This window comes from Amia ocellicauda, chromosome 10 (assembly GCF_036373705.1).
Source record: "Amia ocellicauda isolate fAmiCal2 chromosome 10, fAmiCal2.hap1, whole genome shotgun sequence".
Taxonomy (NCBI): domain Eukaryota; kingdom Metazoa; phylum Chordata; class Actinopteri; order Amiiformes; family Amiidae; genus Amia; species Amia ocellicauda.
In genome coordinates, this window is record NC_089859.1 from 30,457,722 (window position 1) to 30,479,004 (window position 21,283).

General features: G+C 39.4%; 1 protein-coding gene across 1 annotated transcript; it reads left to right on the forward strand.

Annotated features, from left to right (window-relative positions):
* The first annotated feature begins 3,675 nt into the window (after positions 1–3,675).
* LOC136760466 (E3 ubiquitin-protein ligase MYLIP) lies at positions 3,676–20,133 on the forward strand. The gene is made up of 7 exons (XM_066715878.1): positions 3,676–3,922; positions 5,695–5,885; positions 14,957–15,142; positions 15,859–16,056; positions 16,198–16,362; positions 17,260–17,680; positions 19,069–20,133. Exons 1-7 carry the CDS (start codon positions 3,836–3,838, stop codon positions 19,246–19,248), a joined length of 1,428 nt encoding a protein of 475 aa, XP_066571975.1. The 5' UTR covers positions 3,676–3,835; the 3' UTR covers positions 19,249–20,133.
* The last annotated feature ends 1,150 nt before the right edge of the window (positions 20,134–21,283 follow it).

Sequence of the window (21,283 nt, forward strand, 5' to 3'; positions counted from 1 at the left end):
ATCCCCTACTCCTAATAGCATCATGCTGCCTTGAAGCAAGTAATACGTACGAGATTTGGAGTCTGTTTCGCAGATTTTTCTAGCTAAATTAGTTTTTAATGGCTGCTTATTATCTAAAAACAGGATTCAAATGAGGCTCGGCTCCACGCTGGCAACAACAAATATTGTACTGATAGCAGTATCTGGCCAAGACACTGAGAATGTCTTAGAGGGACTGTGTTGGACTGTCTCTTTTGGTTTAGCACGCTTGGATTTTGGCAACACAAACTCTGAGCTCTTTCAGCCATGTGAAATTGTGCTGCTGCAACTTAATTAATTATGTAGAAAAAAAAAAAAATATATATATATATATACATATATATATGTACAGACGTCCCAGCGGTACAGAGAGGGATATTTCTGAACTCATCACAAGGAGGTCTGTGGTGGGCAATGGAGCAACTGAGATCTTGAGGGTTGAGCAATGCCTTTGCATGCTCTGCATCTTCAGATTTTACTCTGGTATCACTTGACAAAATAAGATAAAGTATTTTTTTCACACCTCTGTGGACAAGAGCCGAAGAGTATATATATTCCTACAGGTTTACAGGACAGATCAGTAATTCGGTGGGATGGAAAATGAATGATAGGAATCTCACAGGTGTAGCTCACCCAGTGCAATGCTTAGCAAGAGCAACAGCAGTGATTTATCAGGACAGAGACTAAGACACGAAAGCACTTGGCCCAAGGAGAGGGAAAAAATATACTTTCCTATATGTGTTCCAGAGAGAAAGAAAACAGACTATGATGTATTTTCTTATCCAAGATGCTAAAATATGGAGTTACTGTTAAAGACAAATAATCACAATAAGTGTGAAACAGATAAGGCGAACAATGTCTATATCCTTCCATGTTTATTTCTGTGCTTCAATGTGAGAACAGGGAGTTCCCAGTGGTGTGTTTTTACTTCAGCATTTTAACTGATCATTATGACTCACTGAACCCTTTCCTCCATGTACTGTTTCAATGCTTCATCAAAAAGAGAGATTACAATAGTTTACACAAACTACATTAGCACTCGGTTTAAAAAAATCATTATATACTGAAAAATCAAATATTGACAATATTGTTAAGGGGTCTTGAATTGTCCTGTATATTTAGATCATTTGCATATGTTTCAATGTACCCTTGTATTATGCTCCAACATTTTTACATTATAGAATGCAGTAATTTGGTGAACGCCAATCTTGCTGGGATAATAATCAAAGAAAAGCAATTTACAAACTGAAAATAAAAAAGTCATGAAAGAAAATAAAAGACAAAAAAAGGTACTTGTAAAAGTTCAAGCATTGACATTAAGCATATACAACTACATGAAAATAGCCAGGTTATGGTACAAAATGGGATGGATTTCCAAGAAGAGACATTAAAAAGTAAGCAGTTATGAGGAAACAAATACCAATGAGCTTACAGGAAATGGAGGTGTGATCTTTTTAGATTTAACTGACGCCTGAGTTAAAATGAGGTCCAGTGAAAGTGTACTACATTTATATTACATACATAGTGTATATAATTGATGGTGTAAAATAAATTATATAAGCAGTGAAGTATGTTAGCCAAACTGCAAGAAGTATGAGATTTGTAAAGGGAAAGGCTGGAAGTCTGTTGCACCAATACTGTTTACGGTCTGATCTTCACCAAGGCAGTGTTTTCACATTTCTATGAGTTCTTGAGTGTGAGGGGGATAAAGGTATTCCAAGGACATTAAGTGGTTTCAGTTTTGGCGCTCAGATAAGAATGCTTAAAATAACAAAAAACAGGCAACGTCCCTGCAGAACTATCTCTGGGCTATTATTTCAAAGACATAGTTCTGACATGCATGCATGTTACCAAAAGAATATATATATACAGGACACTGATGGTACTTCAACTGAAGTAGAGAAAAATAAACTTAATGTTTATTGGACTAGTGTTTAGTATTTCAAAATTTCAAGATAACTACTTTTATAGGTTAAAAAATAATCTTGAACTTCAATAATAAATAGAGGGCGAGTCTTTATTTGGTAGTGGTGAGGTAAAATGTAATTGGCAGGAAAAACCTAGTGGACGTGCATTGTGTAACACCTACAATATCCAATGTAGGCAGAGGAAGGACAGTATGTTCTGTCACTGTTGTAACTAAAGAACACTTCAAAAGAACGTGAAATAAAGTACAATAATCTGGTAAAGACTGTGTTACTGAAACAAAACACACGGGAAATGTATTTACATTGTACACGTGGATGCTAAAAACTGATACAATCTGTACATTTGAAGCTTATATATCTTTTGTGTACTGTAAAAACATGAAATACATATAAAATACGTTTCAGAGCAATACCGCAACTTGTGAGGGGTTGATGGGATTGTGGGTTTCCCCTTCGCAGGAATGGATTCCCATTATAATCCACCCTGCAGTGTTCAAGAAAGTCACTGGCATGTTTATGCCGAGCAGATGTTTTTGTAAGTTGCGTTGGAGGAGAACAAAGACATTGAAAAACAAAAAAACGTAGCTTAAGGGCAAGTTGGCCAAGAAATGAATAGCAATGTAAACTTTCAGAGGCTTGCAAATAGGACAATCACTGTTCAGTGTGGTACGGTTGTTATCCTACCAGCCCGTGTGTGTTTGTGTGTGTTTGGCATGTGAAGAACCAATTTTGGATGAACACGTGCTGGCTCTGTGATACAGGATTGGAGGGGAGCCTGGTCGGGCTACCAAGTGATCGACCTGAATGCCCAAACCCATCCTCCACAGCGTGTACCAGATGTAGGGGCTTGCAGGCTGAGGGCCGCCATGTGCTTGCTGCGGCGAGTGCTGTGACTGTCTGCCCGTGTCTGATTTGAGAGACGGATGCGATTCGGGCTGCACTGTGTAATTTATTGTTTTGAAATATTTCATTAAATGTGGGTGCCAGTGCCATTTGCCTCCCAGACAGATTGCTCATCTTGTACAGCTATAGCACCATCTGGCAGAAAAACAAAGTCATACAATCCACCTCCACGACTTCCATTTTTTCTAACAAGACTTGACTGGTTTTAAGATAGTACCTATCGCAAAGTGTTGGTAAATGATATTCCTTGCTTGTAGATCATCAGATACACACACACACACACACACACACAACAAGCAAGAAGGCCAAGATGTGAAGATAAATATAGCACTGTGATAACTCAACAAAACTCTCTGAAGTGTCTAAATATACCAGACTTCATGGATATATTTCTGCATAATGTTTCTCAAATTCAGAAAAAATTAAAAATAATTCATAACTGCTGCACTACATCAGTTATGAGTGAGCAGCTCATTCTGTACTGATACTCGGGAGGGCTTTGGTGACAAAGGAGGCAGTGACTTTAGTTATCCTTTCATAAATAAAATGCCGTGTCAAGACTCATGCTGCAAGGCACTTTGTCTGAATCAGCAAATGAAATTACCTACACTGTAATGAAGCTGAAATGTAAAGACAAAGCCAGTCTCGGCGATTTCCAGATGAGGGCTCCACAAGATCCTCCAGCATTGTGTTACATGGTGTCCTTTGCTTTCCAAATGAGACGGCACTTGCAGTTGGCTGGCTGGCTTCAGGTTAAATGTGTTGTGCGCCGCCATTGGAGGCGCCGAGGTGCTGCTGACGTTGGTGAGGAGGCAGTGCTGCTCTGCAAATGCACTGAAACAGCTGGGAGAGAGTACACAGCAGAGAAGGAGCGGGCGAGTGCTGGACGGGCTGGATGTAGCGTGTTTTGCAAGGGAAGAGACGGACACTCGTTTGTTATTTTGAACAAGGAAGGGCAGACCAAAGATACATTATTGCAGACCAAAATGCACTGCCTTGTTACGCGGCCGGACTCGGTGGTGATGGAGGTGGAGGTTGATCCGAAGGCAAATGGAGAGGACTGTCTGAATAAGGTACCGGGGCGCCGTGCTAGTTTGGCGTCTTTACGCACGGATGGTCCACGTTGTGTTTGTGTGAAAATAAGGTTACAGTGTGTGTAATAATGTGTGTGTGTGTGGGGGGGGTCTCATGATGGTAGTTACATGCGGTAGAAACTTGATTTTCGAAACGTGTGCTTGTGAAGGAGAAGTTATGGTTGCAGTGTATGCGCCTGCGTTTATTGTATGTGGAGTATTTCTATTCTATATGGTTCATTAAAAACAAACAAACATTATTTTTGCACAGCATCACATAGACACTGATTTTAGATCTCTCGTTTCATTGCAAGTTAACTTTGGGTTCCTTCAGAGGGCAACGTTTTCATTGTGGCACATTGTTCACGGGTTATGCGTGTAGCTTTGTGTGTCAGTTGTTTCTGTTTCTGTGTTCAGACCGCACAGTCCGCTGTTGTTCCCGGGATTTGATGCGCTGCTGAAAGAGACGTTGTAGAAGTTGCCTTGTGTATTAATAATAGTTTGAAACTACTTTGTGTCTTTATCCAGACTATTTTTTTTTTTAAACCGTGCACCGTGCTGTAGTGTTGAGTGTTTCTTTTGTTTCTGGACGCTGACGGTGTTGCGGGGAGCGGGCGGCGGGGTTACTCCAGTTCATCTCGCAGCACAGCTGTTCTGCCAGCCTCCCGCGACTCCGTCCGGCTTTGAGCAGAAGTGTGCGTGCTCCAGCAAACTGTCCTCCACACTTGGGTGGCTTGAATTTCATATGTTTTGTGTGAAACCCTACAAATGCACACACCGTACGTGTCTTGCTCTTCAGATGCTAATTCAGATGCTAATTGAACATCATGTCTTTACTGGACGAGATGCAGCCTGTGGAGAAATAAAAGCCCGAAACGATTTTAAGTAAAGCACGTTTCAACGCATCTCTGATCATAAGTAAGCCTTCTGGTTTCAATGATCGGGGCCTGCACTTATTTTTAGAAAATGTCCGCTTTAATCGTCTGAATTTCAGATTAAAAATGCGTGTGCGGCTCTGGTTTCGTTCTCTGATCATGATGCTTCCAAGTGCAGAACTGTTTGGTTGCATAATACTATAATACACCACCTCTGCCTTGTGTATGGGTGATTAATAGTATGGGCAGTGCAACATTTTTTAATTTTATATAGTGCAGAACTTATTCTTGCTTTTTTTTTTAACACAAATGGGGACATCTTGTTTTGTAAAGGTTTCATCTCAAATGGCCTGTGATTTTCTGTTAAGAATTGTTAACCAATAATGCAAGCCGTACATTAAATGTCTAATGCCAAGCAATCTTCTATTCAAGTAGTTCTGTGTCTTCTCCACACTTCACAATTGCTTGTCCTTCAGTTTCAGTCAGCAGGTGGAATTGGATTAGTTAGCCAAGAGAGTTGATGGAGGATTGGTCATGTTGGAAAATGTCTACTTTTTAAAATGTAACATTTTTACAACCACAGTATAAATGTCAGTATTTAGTTATTAAGTAGGTCTTAACACCGATGTGGGTCACGGCACATATGGCTTGTCAAAGTGTATATAAAATATCTTGAGTGAATCCTATTTTAGATCTGTAGTGTTTGAAATAAGCCATTAAATGTTTATTTCTTGGCAGACACCCTTATCCAGGGTGGTTTATTTTAAACTAACTCTGCACTGTATTGTTTAAATTATGCATACACCTTAAAAAAATCTCTAGACACCTAAATCCTCTCCTTTTGTTATTGCAGTAATTGGGCACCCATCCTAATGTTCTGTCTTTTTATATTTTTAGGTTTGTAGGAAGTTGGGAATTATAGAGGTGGATTACTTCGGGCTGCAGTTTTCCGGCAGCAAAGGGGAGAGCTTATGGCTGAATCTGAGAAACCGCATCTCCCAGCAGATGGACAACCTGACTCCCTGTAGGCTGAGGCTACGAGTCAAGTTCTTTGTGGAGCCACATCTCATACTACAGGAGCAGACCCGGTATGTAAGACGTGTGATGTTATTTGCTTCTAGTACTTTAAGGGAGAAGCTCTTGTGTTTTATTGAAACTGCTGGCACCCTTAAGTGTAATTTTCTTCCCTAAATACTTTTGTTTCTCCCCCCAGCTGTGAACAAAGGTATTCTTAAAAAAAAAAAAAAATCCAGAGATGATTACAGTAACAGTGTGGTGGGTGGATACTGACAAAAAGCAATCAATATTAAAATCCAGGATCTACAGAAAAATATATACTCCATTATATAGGTGGCTACTGGACTAATTGGGAATGTGCTACAGTTGAATTATAGGGTTAGACTAATTGATGAAGGTTTGCCATACAGTAGAATGCCCTATAGTAACCTCAGTCCCAGGGTGTTACTCTAGGTCATTCTTGTCAGCTTCAACAGGAAATGCTGCCTCTCTTCCACAGTACATAAGCTAAATCATACCCCCCAGGGTCTTAATGCCTGTAAAGTTTTCCAGTAGTTAAAGTTTCCTATAAACAACAGAATTAAATCAGAATTTCAGTATTGTCTTTTAAATAAGGGCATGCAAGTGCTTTTGTTGTTTCAGATGGTTAAAGGTATTCAAATGACTAGAAGACGTGTGTTAAATTGCCCTTCCTCTTTTTTTTTTTTTTTGGTTGTTTGTCTGGTTTAGGACCTGTAGAGCTTGCTAGTTCTTTGCTAAAGTACAAGTTTGGTTTGAAATGGTGTGTGTTTTGTATGTCTTTATTCTAACCAAAAGACTGAATGGGGGGGGGGGGGGGGAGTAATTCATTGTAGTAGCTGGATAGACATTGGTACAGTCTAGGGATTTGGGAGACTGATAACCCATGAGTTTAAGAGCTCTGTATACATTTTTAAATTTCCAACTTCAAAACAATGCAGTAAAAGTGGAGCAGAGCATGGTTTGTACTCCTATGCTGTTAATTAAACTTATTTCTAACCTATGTAGAGGCGGTAGAAACTTCAAGTACTAACTGCATAGAAAGCGTTTTGTTTGTGTAGTCTTATTAATAGCAGGAACATAAAATCCTACCTGGTACGTGGAGGTGACTCTTCACAACAATATGAAAGTTTGTTTATTTTGACTTATTAATATGGGCAAAGGAAAGATTGTCAAAACAATCGGGAAGGACGTAAGCCTTAAGGTGAGACTAAACCTCACCACTTGTAGGCACTTCACAGGGTTCTTTAGTAGGTTGCAGTACTTTTATTTTGGGAGGCCATCTTTTGACAACTTTGTTGGTGTTTTTCAATTTTATCACTGGGGGGAAAAAAGTAACTTGTGTTGAAGAGTAATTTTTACCACTTTTGCTAGTTCTCTCATCTGGGGAAGCATACATGGAAAAACAAAGACGGGATTGTGAAATGTACTGAGGAAAAAGGGGGTTATTTTTGTTACGGAGAGTTAGATCTGGCAGACAAGACGGCAGCCCCAAGTGTTTACTAGTTATGAGTCAGTGGTTGCTGAAAGGCCAGCTGAGAGTTTCAGCCTTCTCAAAATGCCTTTGTTCATCTGGCTGTACTCGGCACAAAGCTTTCTAGCCTGCTGGGGTCTGGTGGCAGATTTCATAACCCTCTTTGTGTCTTCACCTTTGCCCTAATTCAGGCTCACTGGTCAAGTTGATTTCAAGTAACTCTGTTCATTAAATTAAAAAGCTTCTCCAGGGTGACAGTGACTTTCTGACTTAAGTTTACTTAAAGTAATTCCCATTTTTGACCATTGGGAATTGTTACTTTTCAGCCAGCTACAGTTCTGTCATCTTCTATTGAGTTGAGGGACAGGATTTCAAGATTTTATTATAGTTTTATCTCATCAAACCCATCAATGCTATGAAGGCTTTTTGGTTTCATAGGCAGTACCTAACTGTAACGCAAACCCTTAAACTCTTGAAAAATTTACCAAACAACCGCACTAGGATGTGCTCTATTTTTGTGGTCTATTTTTAAATGAGACTACTGCTGTAGAAAATTAAGACTTCAGACTCGGTTTCTCTTATGCATGGGATTTGTTTGATCGTGTTTTTGTTTTCCAGATATTGACTAACTAATGGTTTAAATATTACATGATAAAACGTGCAGAGGTCTACATTTATAAGCTCAAGCAACGGTCATCTGCGTAGTCATTGGAAAGTTTCGCCGTTAAATTTCGATGTGCACCATTAAGTCTACCTTCATGCTTGAGTTTGTACTTTTTAAAGTGTTGAAATCTTTAGTGTCTTTCTCCTTCTGGTAAGTATTTAACATTCTGATCAGGGTTATGCTGAGAGGACCCACTATGTTAATACTGCCTCAATCTGCAATGAATACGTTGAAAAGGACCCTTTCTAATTAATCAAGTACAACCCCTGGATGGTAAAGGTTTTGCATAACCCACTGCCCAGTGGTGTTGAGTGGTGTGTTTTAATTCTTTGGATATTGTTTTTCCATGATCTATGTAAATAAAAGTAGTATGCCATCAAAATGGGCACCTGAATTCCTTTCTCACATGGTGGAAATGTTAGTGTGTGGCATGCCGATAGACGGTTGCTGGCTGAATGGATTGCCTTTTATTGGGGAACTGTATTGTGAACATTACAGGGCCTCCCCATGCTATTCTCCAAAGGGCTGTTTTCCTGTTGGGTTCTGGCAGTACCAAGGCTGCCTCTGTGAAGACTGCCACCCTGAGTGTTCTCTGAGCTTCTGGGAACCTCTTCAGCTGCTTGAAAATGAATACAACATTAGGGTATGAGAGCACACTGGATAGATCCTGGAAAGTATCAAAAAAAGCCATCTTTAAAACCACTCTTCAATATTAATGGGGGGGTGGGCAGGTAGCATGTTTAGTGGGCAGATCAATTCACTAAGAGAATTGCAGGTAGAAAACATTTTCTTGGTATTGATTGAGCTCTCCTGTGTTTCAAAGGGACACATTTCAAGGAGAAGGAAAACCTTAGCAATTCGATTTCACTTCTGGATTTGAGGTTTGGTACTATTGCCGTTTTAAATTACTTAGTCTTTGAGCAAATTCGTTTTCCCCCTCCTTATAGCACCACTTCACATTTGACTGCTCTAACCTTCACACCAAATCTTTGCAATTGAAATGAACTGGCTGATCAATTAAAATTGACTTGCAAGCATTGTTGTAGCAGAGCACTAAATCCACCTTTCATTATGTGTGGGGGTGGGGGATTGTTTATCCTGATTTTTAGTTTTAATTTAAAACTGTGAATAACCCTGAAATTCCTCCATATAGCCATCTGTTATGAAGTTTACCCAAATGCCAAATGTTATGAATGTATAAATAATCCATTACATTTCACATTTTACCATTATGCAACTGGTTTTGGTTTCTTAAACATTAATGCATTGAAAATATTTGCAACTCAAGGAGACCTGAGTATTTGCTAAGCAATGCTCTTTGTATGGTATCTGTTAAGTTTATATTGTTCAGCATGTGTATGACTTCAGGGAATGTATGACTGTCGCCTCTTGTTGTGGGCTGAAAATTTTGTCAGTTGTGTAGGTGAGAGCTCTCGGTGTTACTTGAGTTCAATGACTCTCCGTAACCTTCAGCTAATAGCTCTGAGATCTTATTTGACAACTCTGCAGCCACACTTTTGGAGTGGAGCCGAGGAAAGTATGAAACTTCACTCCTGATTGGTCTGCAGTGGCTGTCTCCGGGCAGACTCCTCTGGTTTCACTTAAGAGGAACTGTCTGGGTGGAACTTTAGAAACCTTGTGGCTTAATTTCTGCATTAATAACCTGCTCCCATATTCTTGCAAATGGTTCCCCTTTAATTGTTCTTCTTTTAGAAAAAGTGGATCTCCCATTTTTGGGGTAGTCTTTTAGCTTGTGACAAGTTTTTAAACTTTGTGAAAACAATTTTGTTGTGTATCCATTAGAAATCTGAGACTACTCTCGTCACTGTTTACAGAATGCTTTCAAGAGGAACTGAATGGGGGGGGGGGGGGGGGGGTCTGGTTATGCAGCCTACATATTACATACAGTATTGATGCTAACCCACTGGAATTTTTAGTATTTTCTCAAACATAGTACGGTACGGAAACTGAATGCACGCTCAATAACTCAATTCAGGTAAGAGATCTCTTAAAGCTTGTCTTTTGTTCAGCACTGTAGTACTAATGGATGTGTATCGGGCTGTCTTTCCGCTGGCCTCCTAACCCTGCGTCCCAGTTTTCATATATTGACCAGTGACCCATTTTATATGTTGGTGAGAGTATAGGCTTTACAATTGAATTATTCCGGCTCTAGGAACATGCATTCCAGCTGTACAAAATATGACTTTTGTCTTTGCAAATCGTCAGTGCCTGAAGTCATCCCAAGTCATATTTCATAGGGAATTTTACAAAACTGCTGCATGTAGAGCAAAACGCTCACGGGGGGGAAAAAATTGAGTCTTTTTGTAGGGAGGGCAGGGGTTACCATTTGTATCAAGAGCTGTTTGACTGACTAACCAGAAACCACCCCCCACTTTCTCAGATAATCCCGAAGAGTGGGGTATATAACACTGCTTTAATAAAAGGACTCTTAGAAATTAATTGTCTTCTAAGATAGTTCACAATTCCTTATTTTCATACTCCCAAGTGGATCTCTGCAGCCCTGGTTCGTTTACTCGGTGGCAATGCCCTGCCATTCAGGTGGAAGCAGTGAGATGCACTATGTCTATTGTGCCTTTGGCAATTCAAGGGAAGTGAAGGAAGGGAAATGCAAACCTTTAGTTCAAGAATTGTATTTTCAAGAAAACCCTCTGAAATGATCAAAGTCCGTCTGCTACTGTGTGGTTCACACATTTTGCTTGATGTCTGCATAGGAGTGGGCCTCGGAAGATTTTCACTTTTGATTTTCAAGCATGCCACAGGGTTGAGATCGACCTCCATCCTTTAAGAGGTTTGTTCTTTTCCTAAATCTTTAGGTTGCTGTAAAGTTGAAAACAATGTATACAATTTGAAATGGGGAACCATAGTGTATTTTGAATATTTATCGATTCTCAAACTGCCAGCCTTTTTCTTGAAAACTGGCCTCATCTGTTATGATTTCCTTTTACCCTGCAGCTTTATGATGTTTTTTTGCTGCCAGATCTTGTCTGTTAGCATTCACCCATTCAGTGTTGCCAGTTCACTGGTATTTGTGGAGTGGAGGAGCCCTCCGAGAATGGCAAAAGCTGATTCATCTGGAACAGTGATCGGAAAGAAAACATTAATGTGAGCTCCCCAGATGTGGGTTTGATGCAAACGGCCATTTCTTCAATGTCAGGCCAGTGGCTGCATCTGTTTGCAGGTGTCACGCTTCACCGTAGCGGAATGCGGGGAAAAATTCCATGTTTGGAATAATACCCTGATTGGGTCATAGATATTCGTAATGGTCATGTTCATCACATGATTGTGGTTGGGTATGAGGTGGCCTTTGGAGAGCTCAAGGGAAAATGCTGTTCTGTTGTGCAGTATCAATTTGGATTGATTCAGGCAACATTTGAGTATAGCTGGAAACCTACAGAAATGGACTCCTGCTCTAACAGCTTAACATGGCAGACATTTGTGGATCTATTTTTATAAATGTACTGGTGTTCGCACAGTGTCTTTTGAGAAGTACAAACAAACATTCTCTAGAGTTTGTTTTGTTTCATCCTATCTAAGGTTTAAGATGAGCCAGAAAGTTTGACTTGATGCCTTGCAATGTGTTGAATTTTGTTTTCATATCTATAAATAGATTGCTGTTCTTGGAACAGAAAGTTTCGGCAAGCTTGGCTTTCAAAGCAGCCATGTGAATTCCATTATGCTCTGGAGGGATGTGTATGCAAGATAAGTCCTTATGGTTTTGATCCAGACATAAATTAACACGGTTTATGCTACTGTTCTTAGCCCTAAGAGCAGTAAATTATAGGATGATTCCCTGTGAAAAGGACATTTTCCTGAGTAACAGAACTTCCCAAAATGCTTCCTAGCTCTCCATGAAGAGTGAAATGTAAAGCTTCCTTAAAATGGCAGACCAGAGCAGCAATAATTTCAGCATAGCTTTAGTACCCAAGAAAAGCACAACAATCCCTTAAAAGCAGCTCTTCAAAAAACAAATGCAAGGTCTCTTCATAAATGTGTGCAGCATATGAGCAAAGGACAACTCTTTAGGGCCTTGACTTATGAGGTTGTACAAAATTTTTTTACTCATCCTGCCTGTAAATCTTCCTGAATGGCACAACGGATATTTTTATGGTCGGGCTTTGTGAAATGATGGGCCGCTACTTCTTGTTTTTCTAGAGGGCCCCTTTGCTAAAGGGGAGAGGCTGGGTAGTGAAATAGGAATACTCAAGCTGGGGGAGTAAGTGCTGCCTGCTCTTACACTCCATGAAAGAGCCCACTGTATCAACCACAACCTCTGAACTTCTCCAAAAGGAAGGAAGACGGATGGGTGCCTGTGTGACTGGTCCATTTGTCTCTGTATAGTACAGGTGCTTTTTTTTCCAACTAAGCATTTGGCCACATGAAACCTTCAGTAAGGCCCAGTGCTTACCATTAGAAATACAAGCTTCAAATTCCCTATGATTTCAATCTGTAGAAAAGCAAGCCCCTTTGTTATACTTTCCCAGGAGTTTTATAAAGTGAAGAAATTGCCTACTCTGTTGTATATTTTAAGGCATACATTATTTGCAATGATGGTTAACTTGAGTTTGTTCAGCTGTGTCTATTAGGAAGCTAAATGACAGGCATAACCACTTGGTCATACGCACATCAGAATACATGGTATACATTGTTTACTTTTGCACCATTTACATTTTGAATTTTCATTTTGTGTCTTGACTCATTTGCCTCCCTGCCTGGCTTTAGCATAAATGCAGCCAACATGCTATAAGTCCATTGCTGAACAACCTTTTGTTGATTTGAGATGGCAAACATGAAAGGCTAGGAGCACAATGTAGGTTTTAATGCCCATTTTATTTGTGTAATGGCTTAATGGAGAACATATTTTTGGCTTGTAGTTCATGAAGGTGCCACTCAATTTACTTAAATACAATTTAGCAGTTTCCACTCAAAACCCAATGGTAAAATGTAAATGTCATAGGTTTCAAAATTTTTCTGTAATATGCTATTTTCAGATCCAAAGCTACATCCCTCCAGTGAAAGAAGGAACAAAAATGCCTTTACCCCAAGCTGTATCACAAAGTTTCAAAAGACTTGTTTTTAATTATTGTAGCCATTTTCCCCTCTTTTTATGGTGAGGCTGTAGGAATGAGCAAAGCTGTGTGTGGAGTGCCCGATAGTAACCTGAGGGTGCTTCCTTTGTTTATGATTCAGGTGATTTTGTTAAGTAGCTTAACATGTAGTTCTCTGTTGACAGTCGAACTGTGTGATGTAACATGTTAAGAGACGGTTTGTCCCTTAGGTCAATAATGTCTACAATAATGGCAGTCAGTATTGTAACTATATAGTGTGCGAGATCTAAAGCAAATATTCTCTTAAATTTGAACACTGCAAAGTGAGACTCTTTGGAAGCATAATATTTTGAGCCTTTTGTTTAAAGGCAGTGAATTCATGGTGTTAATCCTAATTAATCAATTGTTTTGAAAGTGCAAGAAAGTATCAAATGTTTGCTCAATGGGATTTGCAGCCCTTCTTAGACTAATCATAATTTTTCAGAACAAATTATATTGGTGTTTGAGAGCTGGAGGTTTGCATGTGGTGAAAGCGGTGAGCGCAGTTCTAGAATAATCAGTGCTACCCCTAACCACTGCCTCTACTTGCATAGTGACTCATAATAACGTGATGCCCTCAGAGTGGTTGGGGAAGAAAAACAAGGCTTTGTTCACAGAGGGGAGGGGGTGGATTGGTATGCACTTTATCTCACCTGCTAATAGGAGAGTTCCATGTTTAGGAACAGTTTGTTTTGAAATACTTTTTTTTTTCCTGACTAGTTTTCATTTGTAAAAAATACAGGGGAGTGGATGGAGGGACTAATACTTAGTTTTTATGCTTGTTTTAAGGATTGTCCTTTTTTTTTGTTTAACTGAACATGCTTAAATGTAGCCTAAGTTTAATTGGTTATCACTGCAGTAAAGTTTTTTTTTTTTTTTTTTTTTTTCCACTTCTGTTTATCTTCCGTTATTTTGAGAGAGCCCCCCACCCTTTTTTGCGCATATGTTTTTAATGCGTAGACCAGTGACTAAGCCTTATCTGTCCTAATTCTGACCCTTTAATCAGACACCAGCAGTACTATCCCAAAGCTCCTTCCACAGCTGAGATGTATTATGCCATTTTGGAGATTTTTTTTCCAAATGGTAAATGTCTATTCCATCAGCTTCATCCCTTCTCCCACCTTCCTAAATAGAACTGAGGCATATCTGTTAAATTACATTTTATTTTTATAGAAAGTTTATATAATATATAATTTGTCCAGGATTTAAACTATCCTGCAAGATTTTAAATAGTTTTTAATCCTACTATACTTAATAGGGCTTGCAGAGAACCCAGGATGCCATGTTGACTTGAAAATAATAGGATGTTAGATATTTTCTTAATGAGGAGAACAAAGTAAAAATAAACAAACTGTGCATTCCACTACACGTACAATTGGTATTGTTCTACTGCCAAGGAAGAAAATCCCTGAATCCCCCTCAGTTGAGGGCATTGTGAACCTTGCATAGATAACCCACTCTGTCGCCTCAGCTGCCATGCTTATCTTTTGGCAGCATGCTGCGGAGGTCATGAATTACTGCAATTCAGGAGCGATGTCGGCGCCTAGCTCACATGCCCATGATAAGAACAGTCTCTCTCTAAAGCTGCCAACATGAGCTGAAAGGTGGTCTTGATCTGTAAAGGACCCTTCTACCGAGCATGACTCTAGTTTTTCCATAATCGCATGTAAACATTTCATTTGAAAAGGCTTAGGTTAAGGACTTGCATAATTCCACTCATTGCCCTTCAGTTATCTCCATTTGTATTAACAGGCCCTGCCCAGGCTGTCAAGAACTACGAATCCCATCCCCATTAATTGAGTTTCTTACAAGCGGCAATGTGTTTGTGTTTGTGGTGAAAAGGAACAGCCCATGCTCACGATGTTCATCTTTTCTTCCCAGACACCTGTTTTTCATGCATGTGAAGGAGGACCTTCTCGGGGGCCGTCTGCGGAGCACGCCTGAACAAGCAGAGGAGCTCGGTGCCCTGGTGGCCCAGGCAGAGCTTGGAGACTTTAACCAGAACACAGCCAAATACTTCTACTATGAGTTCTGTGGAAAGGACCCCAGCCCCACCGTCCTCAACAGGTATGAGGGAATAAGGTGGAATTCACTTTTCTTACATTATCTTAATGTTTAGATCCGCTTTTATTGGTTAGATCATCGTATGTCTTTCTTCCATGTATACCATGATCACATTTTATGCAATGACCCTAACCTGATTTCAATAAACTATTTTGAGAGGTACAAGGAGGAGAATATTGATAGTTAAGCATTTGAAAGAAGGACTGTTTAGTACTGCTTGAGCTCAGAACTTGGAATGTTTTTGTTGAGACGAGTCCTTTCATTATTTACATCTGAATATTTATCTATAAATAGAATAATGGACCACTGATTGCGTTTGCTTTCGTTTTTGTGAAAAGATCAGCCAGGTGTTTGGATTCAATTTTAGTGGCTTGTTTATTCACTTATTAAAAATGGGGGGGGGGGGGCATCAGTATGTGAAAGGCATGCATTTTGAAAGATTGCAGCACTGGCTCTGATGTGGACACCAGCTGTGAGTTTACTGATAGTCTCAAAATGCCCCAGCTTTCTTATCCAATGGAATCTGGAAAAGTTAGTAGGGAGATGCTGCTGACCAGCAAGGACTTGGAAATTGCATTTGGCCATGTAAGAGAGGCAGTGGATAACTGTCAACTTGAAAATAACAAATCTAAAGGGAACCGCTTCTGAATAGAAAGGAAAATGTTTTGTTTGCAATGCTGCAGACTTGAAAGTTAATAGTTTGAATTTTGCTTCAACAGCATCATAGCAAAGCACAAATTACTGGAGGGAATGAGCCCTCAGTCAGTGGAGTACCAGGCCATGCAAGTTATATCATCCCTGGAGAACTATGGAGTCGAGTGGCATTGGGCGAGGGATGCAGAAGGGCAGAAGTTGGCAATCGGAGTAGGGCCAGAGGGAATCTCAATCTGCAAGGAAGACTTCAGTCTCATGAACAGGTAAGAAAATATACAGACCCATACTACAGAATGTAGTTAATTATAGTGTAAAAATGTTCCCTTTTACATCCAAGCACAATGACAAATAAACTGAAGCACCATACTAGAAAATGTCTTGATTGTGTTTTCTTTCGGTTTAAGGATCGCCTATCCAATTATTCAAATAGCTACCCAGTCGGGAAAGAACGTGTATCTGACTGTGACAAAGGAAACCAGCAACAGTGTTGTGCTTATGTTCAAGCTCATCAGCACCAGAGCTGCCAGTGGGCTTTACAGAGCAATAACTGAAACCCACGCTTTCTACAGGTAAGGGCCTGTCAGCGACTATAACAATGGAGCAGAATGGTATTCAGCAATGTAGGAGTAGGGTGTGGAGCTGCATGGCTGTACTGAATGATCAAGTACATTAACAATCTCTCATTATGAGTTTATGAACGGGTCAGTGCATTCCCCATTAAGCACATCCTGACTGAAATAACTTGTCCAACTAATCATGCCATTAAAGCTTTCATGTTTGACCTCCATTTAAATGTATATCCAAACAAGTATGCACAAGATTACAAAATACATTCTTCTGTTAGAATAAATTGAAAAGCTTTCTTCCACAACTCGCTTTTCATCTTTTTACCAAGATGAAGTGTTTGAAGTGTGTGCATGAGTGCACAATCACTTGAAGAATCCCTCATCTACTTTTGTTCTGAATTGTCTTGCATGACATTTTTCAATATACCCATCCCCACTATAATCTGACTGAAAGCTACTCTCAAGGGTTTATACAATGAGTGGGTTTGTATATGTGAAGCTGCAGTTTGTAGAATAGTCCAATATCTTTTAATACCCCTGACCTTTATCTAGAATTCAAGGGTAAATTTATTAACTTGGTTAAATTGGTGCAGAATAAGATGCACAGCAGGCAACTTCCCCTTAGTTTCCCCATTGAGGGGAACTATATAAAGGACTGAAGTGCATGGATTGGTTTGCTAAAGTGTACATAATCTTTTTTTATATTAATATATTGGTATTTAATTGTACTTCTTAAAGGAGAATTGATTCAATAATGCCAGTCTGTAGTATATTCCACCACATAGTTTTTACTTCAGGTGTTAGAAACTTAACATGCTGAACTCAAAGGTGACTTTTCTGCATTTAAAAAAACAAAAACAAAACGCTGACAAGCTTGCTTCCCACTCTGTTCTTATCCAGGTGTGACACGGTGACGAATGCCGTCATGATGCAGTACAGCCGGGACTTCAAAGGGCACTTGGCCTCCCTGTTCCTCAATGAAAACATCAACCTGGGGAAGAAGTACGTCTTCGACATCAAGCGCACCTCCAAGGAGGTGTACGACCACGCGCGCAGGGCCCTGTACCACGCGGGCATTGTGGACTTCGTGTCACAGGGGGAGCGTAGCCCCCTGAGTTCCCCGCTCAAGGCCTCGGAGGGCGAGCTGACCTGCAGCACGTGTGAGGGGCTGAGCTGCCAGCAGAGCCGTGTGCTGCAGGAGAAACTACAGAGGCTAAAGGAGGCCTTGCTGTGCATGCTGTGCTGTGAGGAGGAGATCAACTCCACCTTCTGCCCCTGCGGACACATGGTCTGCTGCCAGTCCTGTGCTGCCCATCTCCAGGTAAATTGGACCAGGGTGCTTGCTGATCTGTTTGTCAGGCTCTCCTTTACTCGGTTATTTAGGGAAGACTGCATGGTAAACTCTAACCAGTTAATTGCTCCATGTCCCTGATTGTGTTATAAACCAGAAGCTTTGACGCCTCATTAATGTATCCTTTCTGTTCCTCCTGTGTGAGCCTGGTTTTCGTATGCCTCCTTAAATGTAATTAAATTCTACCAAACAAAGATCCCTACCAAGTCTCCTTTCAGTTATTCTACAGTTTAATTGGTAACCTGTCTTCACGTTGCCAAGGAACGCATCTTTAGTAACCTATGTAATGGTGGGTAGTATAGTACCATGTACTTCAATAATCAAGCTGTTGTATAGCTTAGAATCACAATTGTTTATCTTTGGAGGGAAATCGCACCCTGAACACACTCTTTGAACCTTAAGTCCACACAAACTTGGTGTAAGCACAGACTGCAGTTTTTAATTAGTCTTATATTAAAGAACCTGCAGCAACCTCCTCACTGCATTTTTAATCATGCACACTATCAGTTGCTAAACCTGTGATTCTCCTAATCCCACGGATATTGTACACTGTTAAGTTACAGATCGAGAACTTGTCATACTAAAGGATTAATCTGTTGAAGCAAGACCGTATTTATGTAAATCCATGTTTAAGCATGAGATTTGTATCTTATAATTTTTTTTAGTGGTGGGGTAACCTTATGATGACATGCTGAATATGAAATGCATTAATCCTTTCACATCCTGTAGAAATGGAAGGCCCACACTCAAACCATTAACACTAGCTGTTTGTCCTTTGCTGCATGCAAGGTCAATTTATGTCCCCTCCTGTAAAATGTCAGGGTTCCCACGGTGCAGGAAAAACCTGAAAAAATGGAAATTATCCTGGAAAGACGTGGAAAAGTCAGGGGGGGGGAAATATTCATATTTCCAAAAACAAATCAAAACATGAATTCTAGGAAACTAAAACATCAATTTAATTTCTTGGAGATTCATTTTATTTTATTTTTTTTTTTATTGACAAAATAATATTGCAGGAGTGCTTACCATATTTGTTTCTAACTATAAAATCAATTTCATAACAGATGAGGGTCTATTTATGTAGACCTATTGGCAGCAGTTAATCTGCATACAAATATGATTATGCACACTGACTGTTATTATGCACATTATTAATGTTATTTTTGAGCATTGAATATGTCAAACAGGAATATATCTTGCAATATGGAAAATGTTTAGTTGAATATAATGGAAATTATCCTGGAAAGATGTGGAAAAGTCATGGAAAATGGAACCCTGAATGTGGATTTGTTTTAAGATCTGCACATACCTGACACTTGTCTTATTCGTTAACTTTTATTTATTTTTTCCTCTCCCAGTGTTGTCCAGTGTGCCGCTCGGACGTGGAGCATGTTCAGCACGTCTACCTGCCTACCTGCAATAGCCTTCTCAACCTGGCCGTGACGGGCACAGCACCTCTTGCCATCCACCGAGCAGTGGCAGCACAACACTGTAGTGCCAAGGACTACTCCAAAAGTGACAAAATCTGCCAGACATAAAGCAGGCTTGCTCCTGTGGTTTCTGAAGGCGGACAATGAGTTTGTGCAGAGCCACCTTCCTGTCCCCTTGGGCAGGGAGTATCCGGATCTGCTACAAGAACTTAAAAAAAGCCAATGAGGATATATATATATATATATTTTTTTTTTATATATATATATATATATATATACACAAGTACCTTTTTTATGTATAAATTATATCAGTTGACCTGATAATTAGTGGTATGATTTCATTCCTTTTTCCTTTTAATTTCTGCATTTTAAGATTGTCACACTGCCTAAAACTTTTGAGTAAGAACTTGTATTGCATTTTATTCTTTAATAGAAACTACATATTCATGCCTTTTTATTTGTGTTATGTGTTTTTAAGTGCTTTTTCTTTTAAGGTTTTATACACACTCATTGACTGTGTAGAAATAGCTAATTGCAATATGTCCTTTTAATTGTATACAGTGTGTTTTGGCATTTATTTTTTCATGTTTATTATTCATACCAATGACAACTGTATTTGGGGGAGGGGGGTAGGAAGGGGGGTGATGGTACAGACCTGATACAGCACACTACAAATTCAAATTCACTAATCATAATTCATCAATACTCTAAGAGCAGGGTCATGTTTTCAGTTAGAAATTTCACCAGCATTCTAGTAGTTTTACTACTCTAAGACTGAAACTCCCAGCAGCTTCTAAAATGACACTCCAGTTTTGCAGATAAGCAAACTCTGTGAAAATGGATGTTCAAACACAAATTTTTATAGTTAAAGCTGGTTGCAGTTTTTGGACCTAGCAAAGAGAATAAGATTCCATTAACGTACTCCTCATTGCAGATGGAAGTTCAGATTTATAGTTTTTTTTTTTTTTTTTTTTTTTAGCAGAGGAAAAATTTGTAGACCAAATTTATCCTTATTTGAAGTAATTTTCCAGTCAAAAGTATTGGTTGGTTTGTACCGGTTATTCCCCTTTTCTATTTCTGTGGTGAACTAGTGAGTTCTTTAAGGTATTAAAGGGTGCTAGTAGATCTGCCAGTGCAATACTATCTGCTATCGCAGGCTAGACTGGGTGGGAGGAAAAAACAAAAGTGTAAAAATATATATATATAAATCTACACTGTCACTTTACCAAGGAATTTTCCTAAGTGTATTATCCATAGGGTTTGCCTTAATGTAGCAACAATGTGTCCTGTATGCATTCTTTTTCTTTGCACAGACATATTTGTCGAAAGTTTAAATAGAGGAATTCCTGATTTTTATGACGGCACGTGACCGCACATAAGCCACTGCAGGGGTCTTTATTTTTTCACTTTGTACAACTAGGGTTTGTTTCTGTTTTCCGAAGCAAATGCTACGCTGTGTATAAATTTAGAAAGCGCCAATCTTTTATATTTCTTTGGAAAGAAAAGTATTAATAAAGTTTGTTTGGTTTTTTTTAATAAATCTAGAGTACTTTTTGTATTGGGGGGGGGGTTGTTCAATAGGTATTGATGGGTGTATTTTGTTATTGCACACACAAACTAATCCTGAATGTCTTGCATCTGCAGGTGACAACTATAGTAAGTTAATTTGATTATTCATCTTTGTGAATCTTCCAGAAACTTTTTGGTGCAAAAGTAGAACTGGAGTTAACCTGGTGCCATCCATATAGGACATTGTCCTTCAGTTCCAATCTTTAAACATTTAGACTTGTATTTAAAAGTATAATTGAAGGATGTTGGCACTGTGGTTAAGGGCTTGCAAGGGCCATTGTATCGTTCTAGAAGATTTAATGCAATTCTTTCAGCAACTGTAGATACATTTTTCCAGTCCATTAATAGGAATCCCAGCTTAGTTTGTGTTAAGCATATGTACTCATTATGACCATCTATTGATTATACATCACATGGTGTATTCATGCATTAGCAACCTTGACCACGTAATCCAAATGGCATCTACGTCAATGGCAGCCATTGCTTGATTCTCTGAACCTATTCCAATTGTTTTGTTATGTATACCCCTGGGACAAAAGGCAGCCAGCTAAATTAACCTAGATATTTACCACTG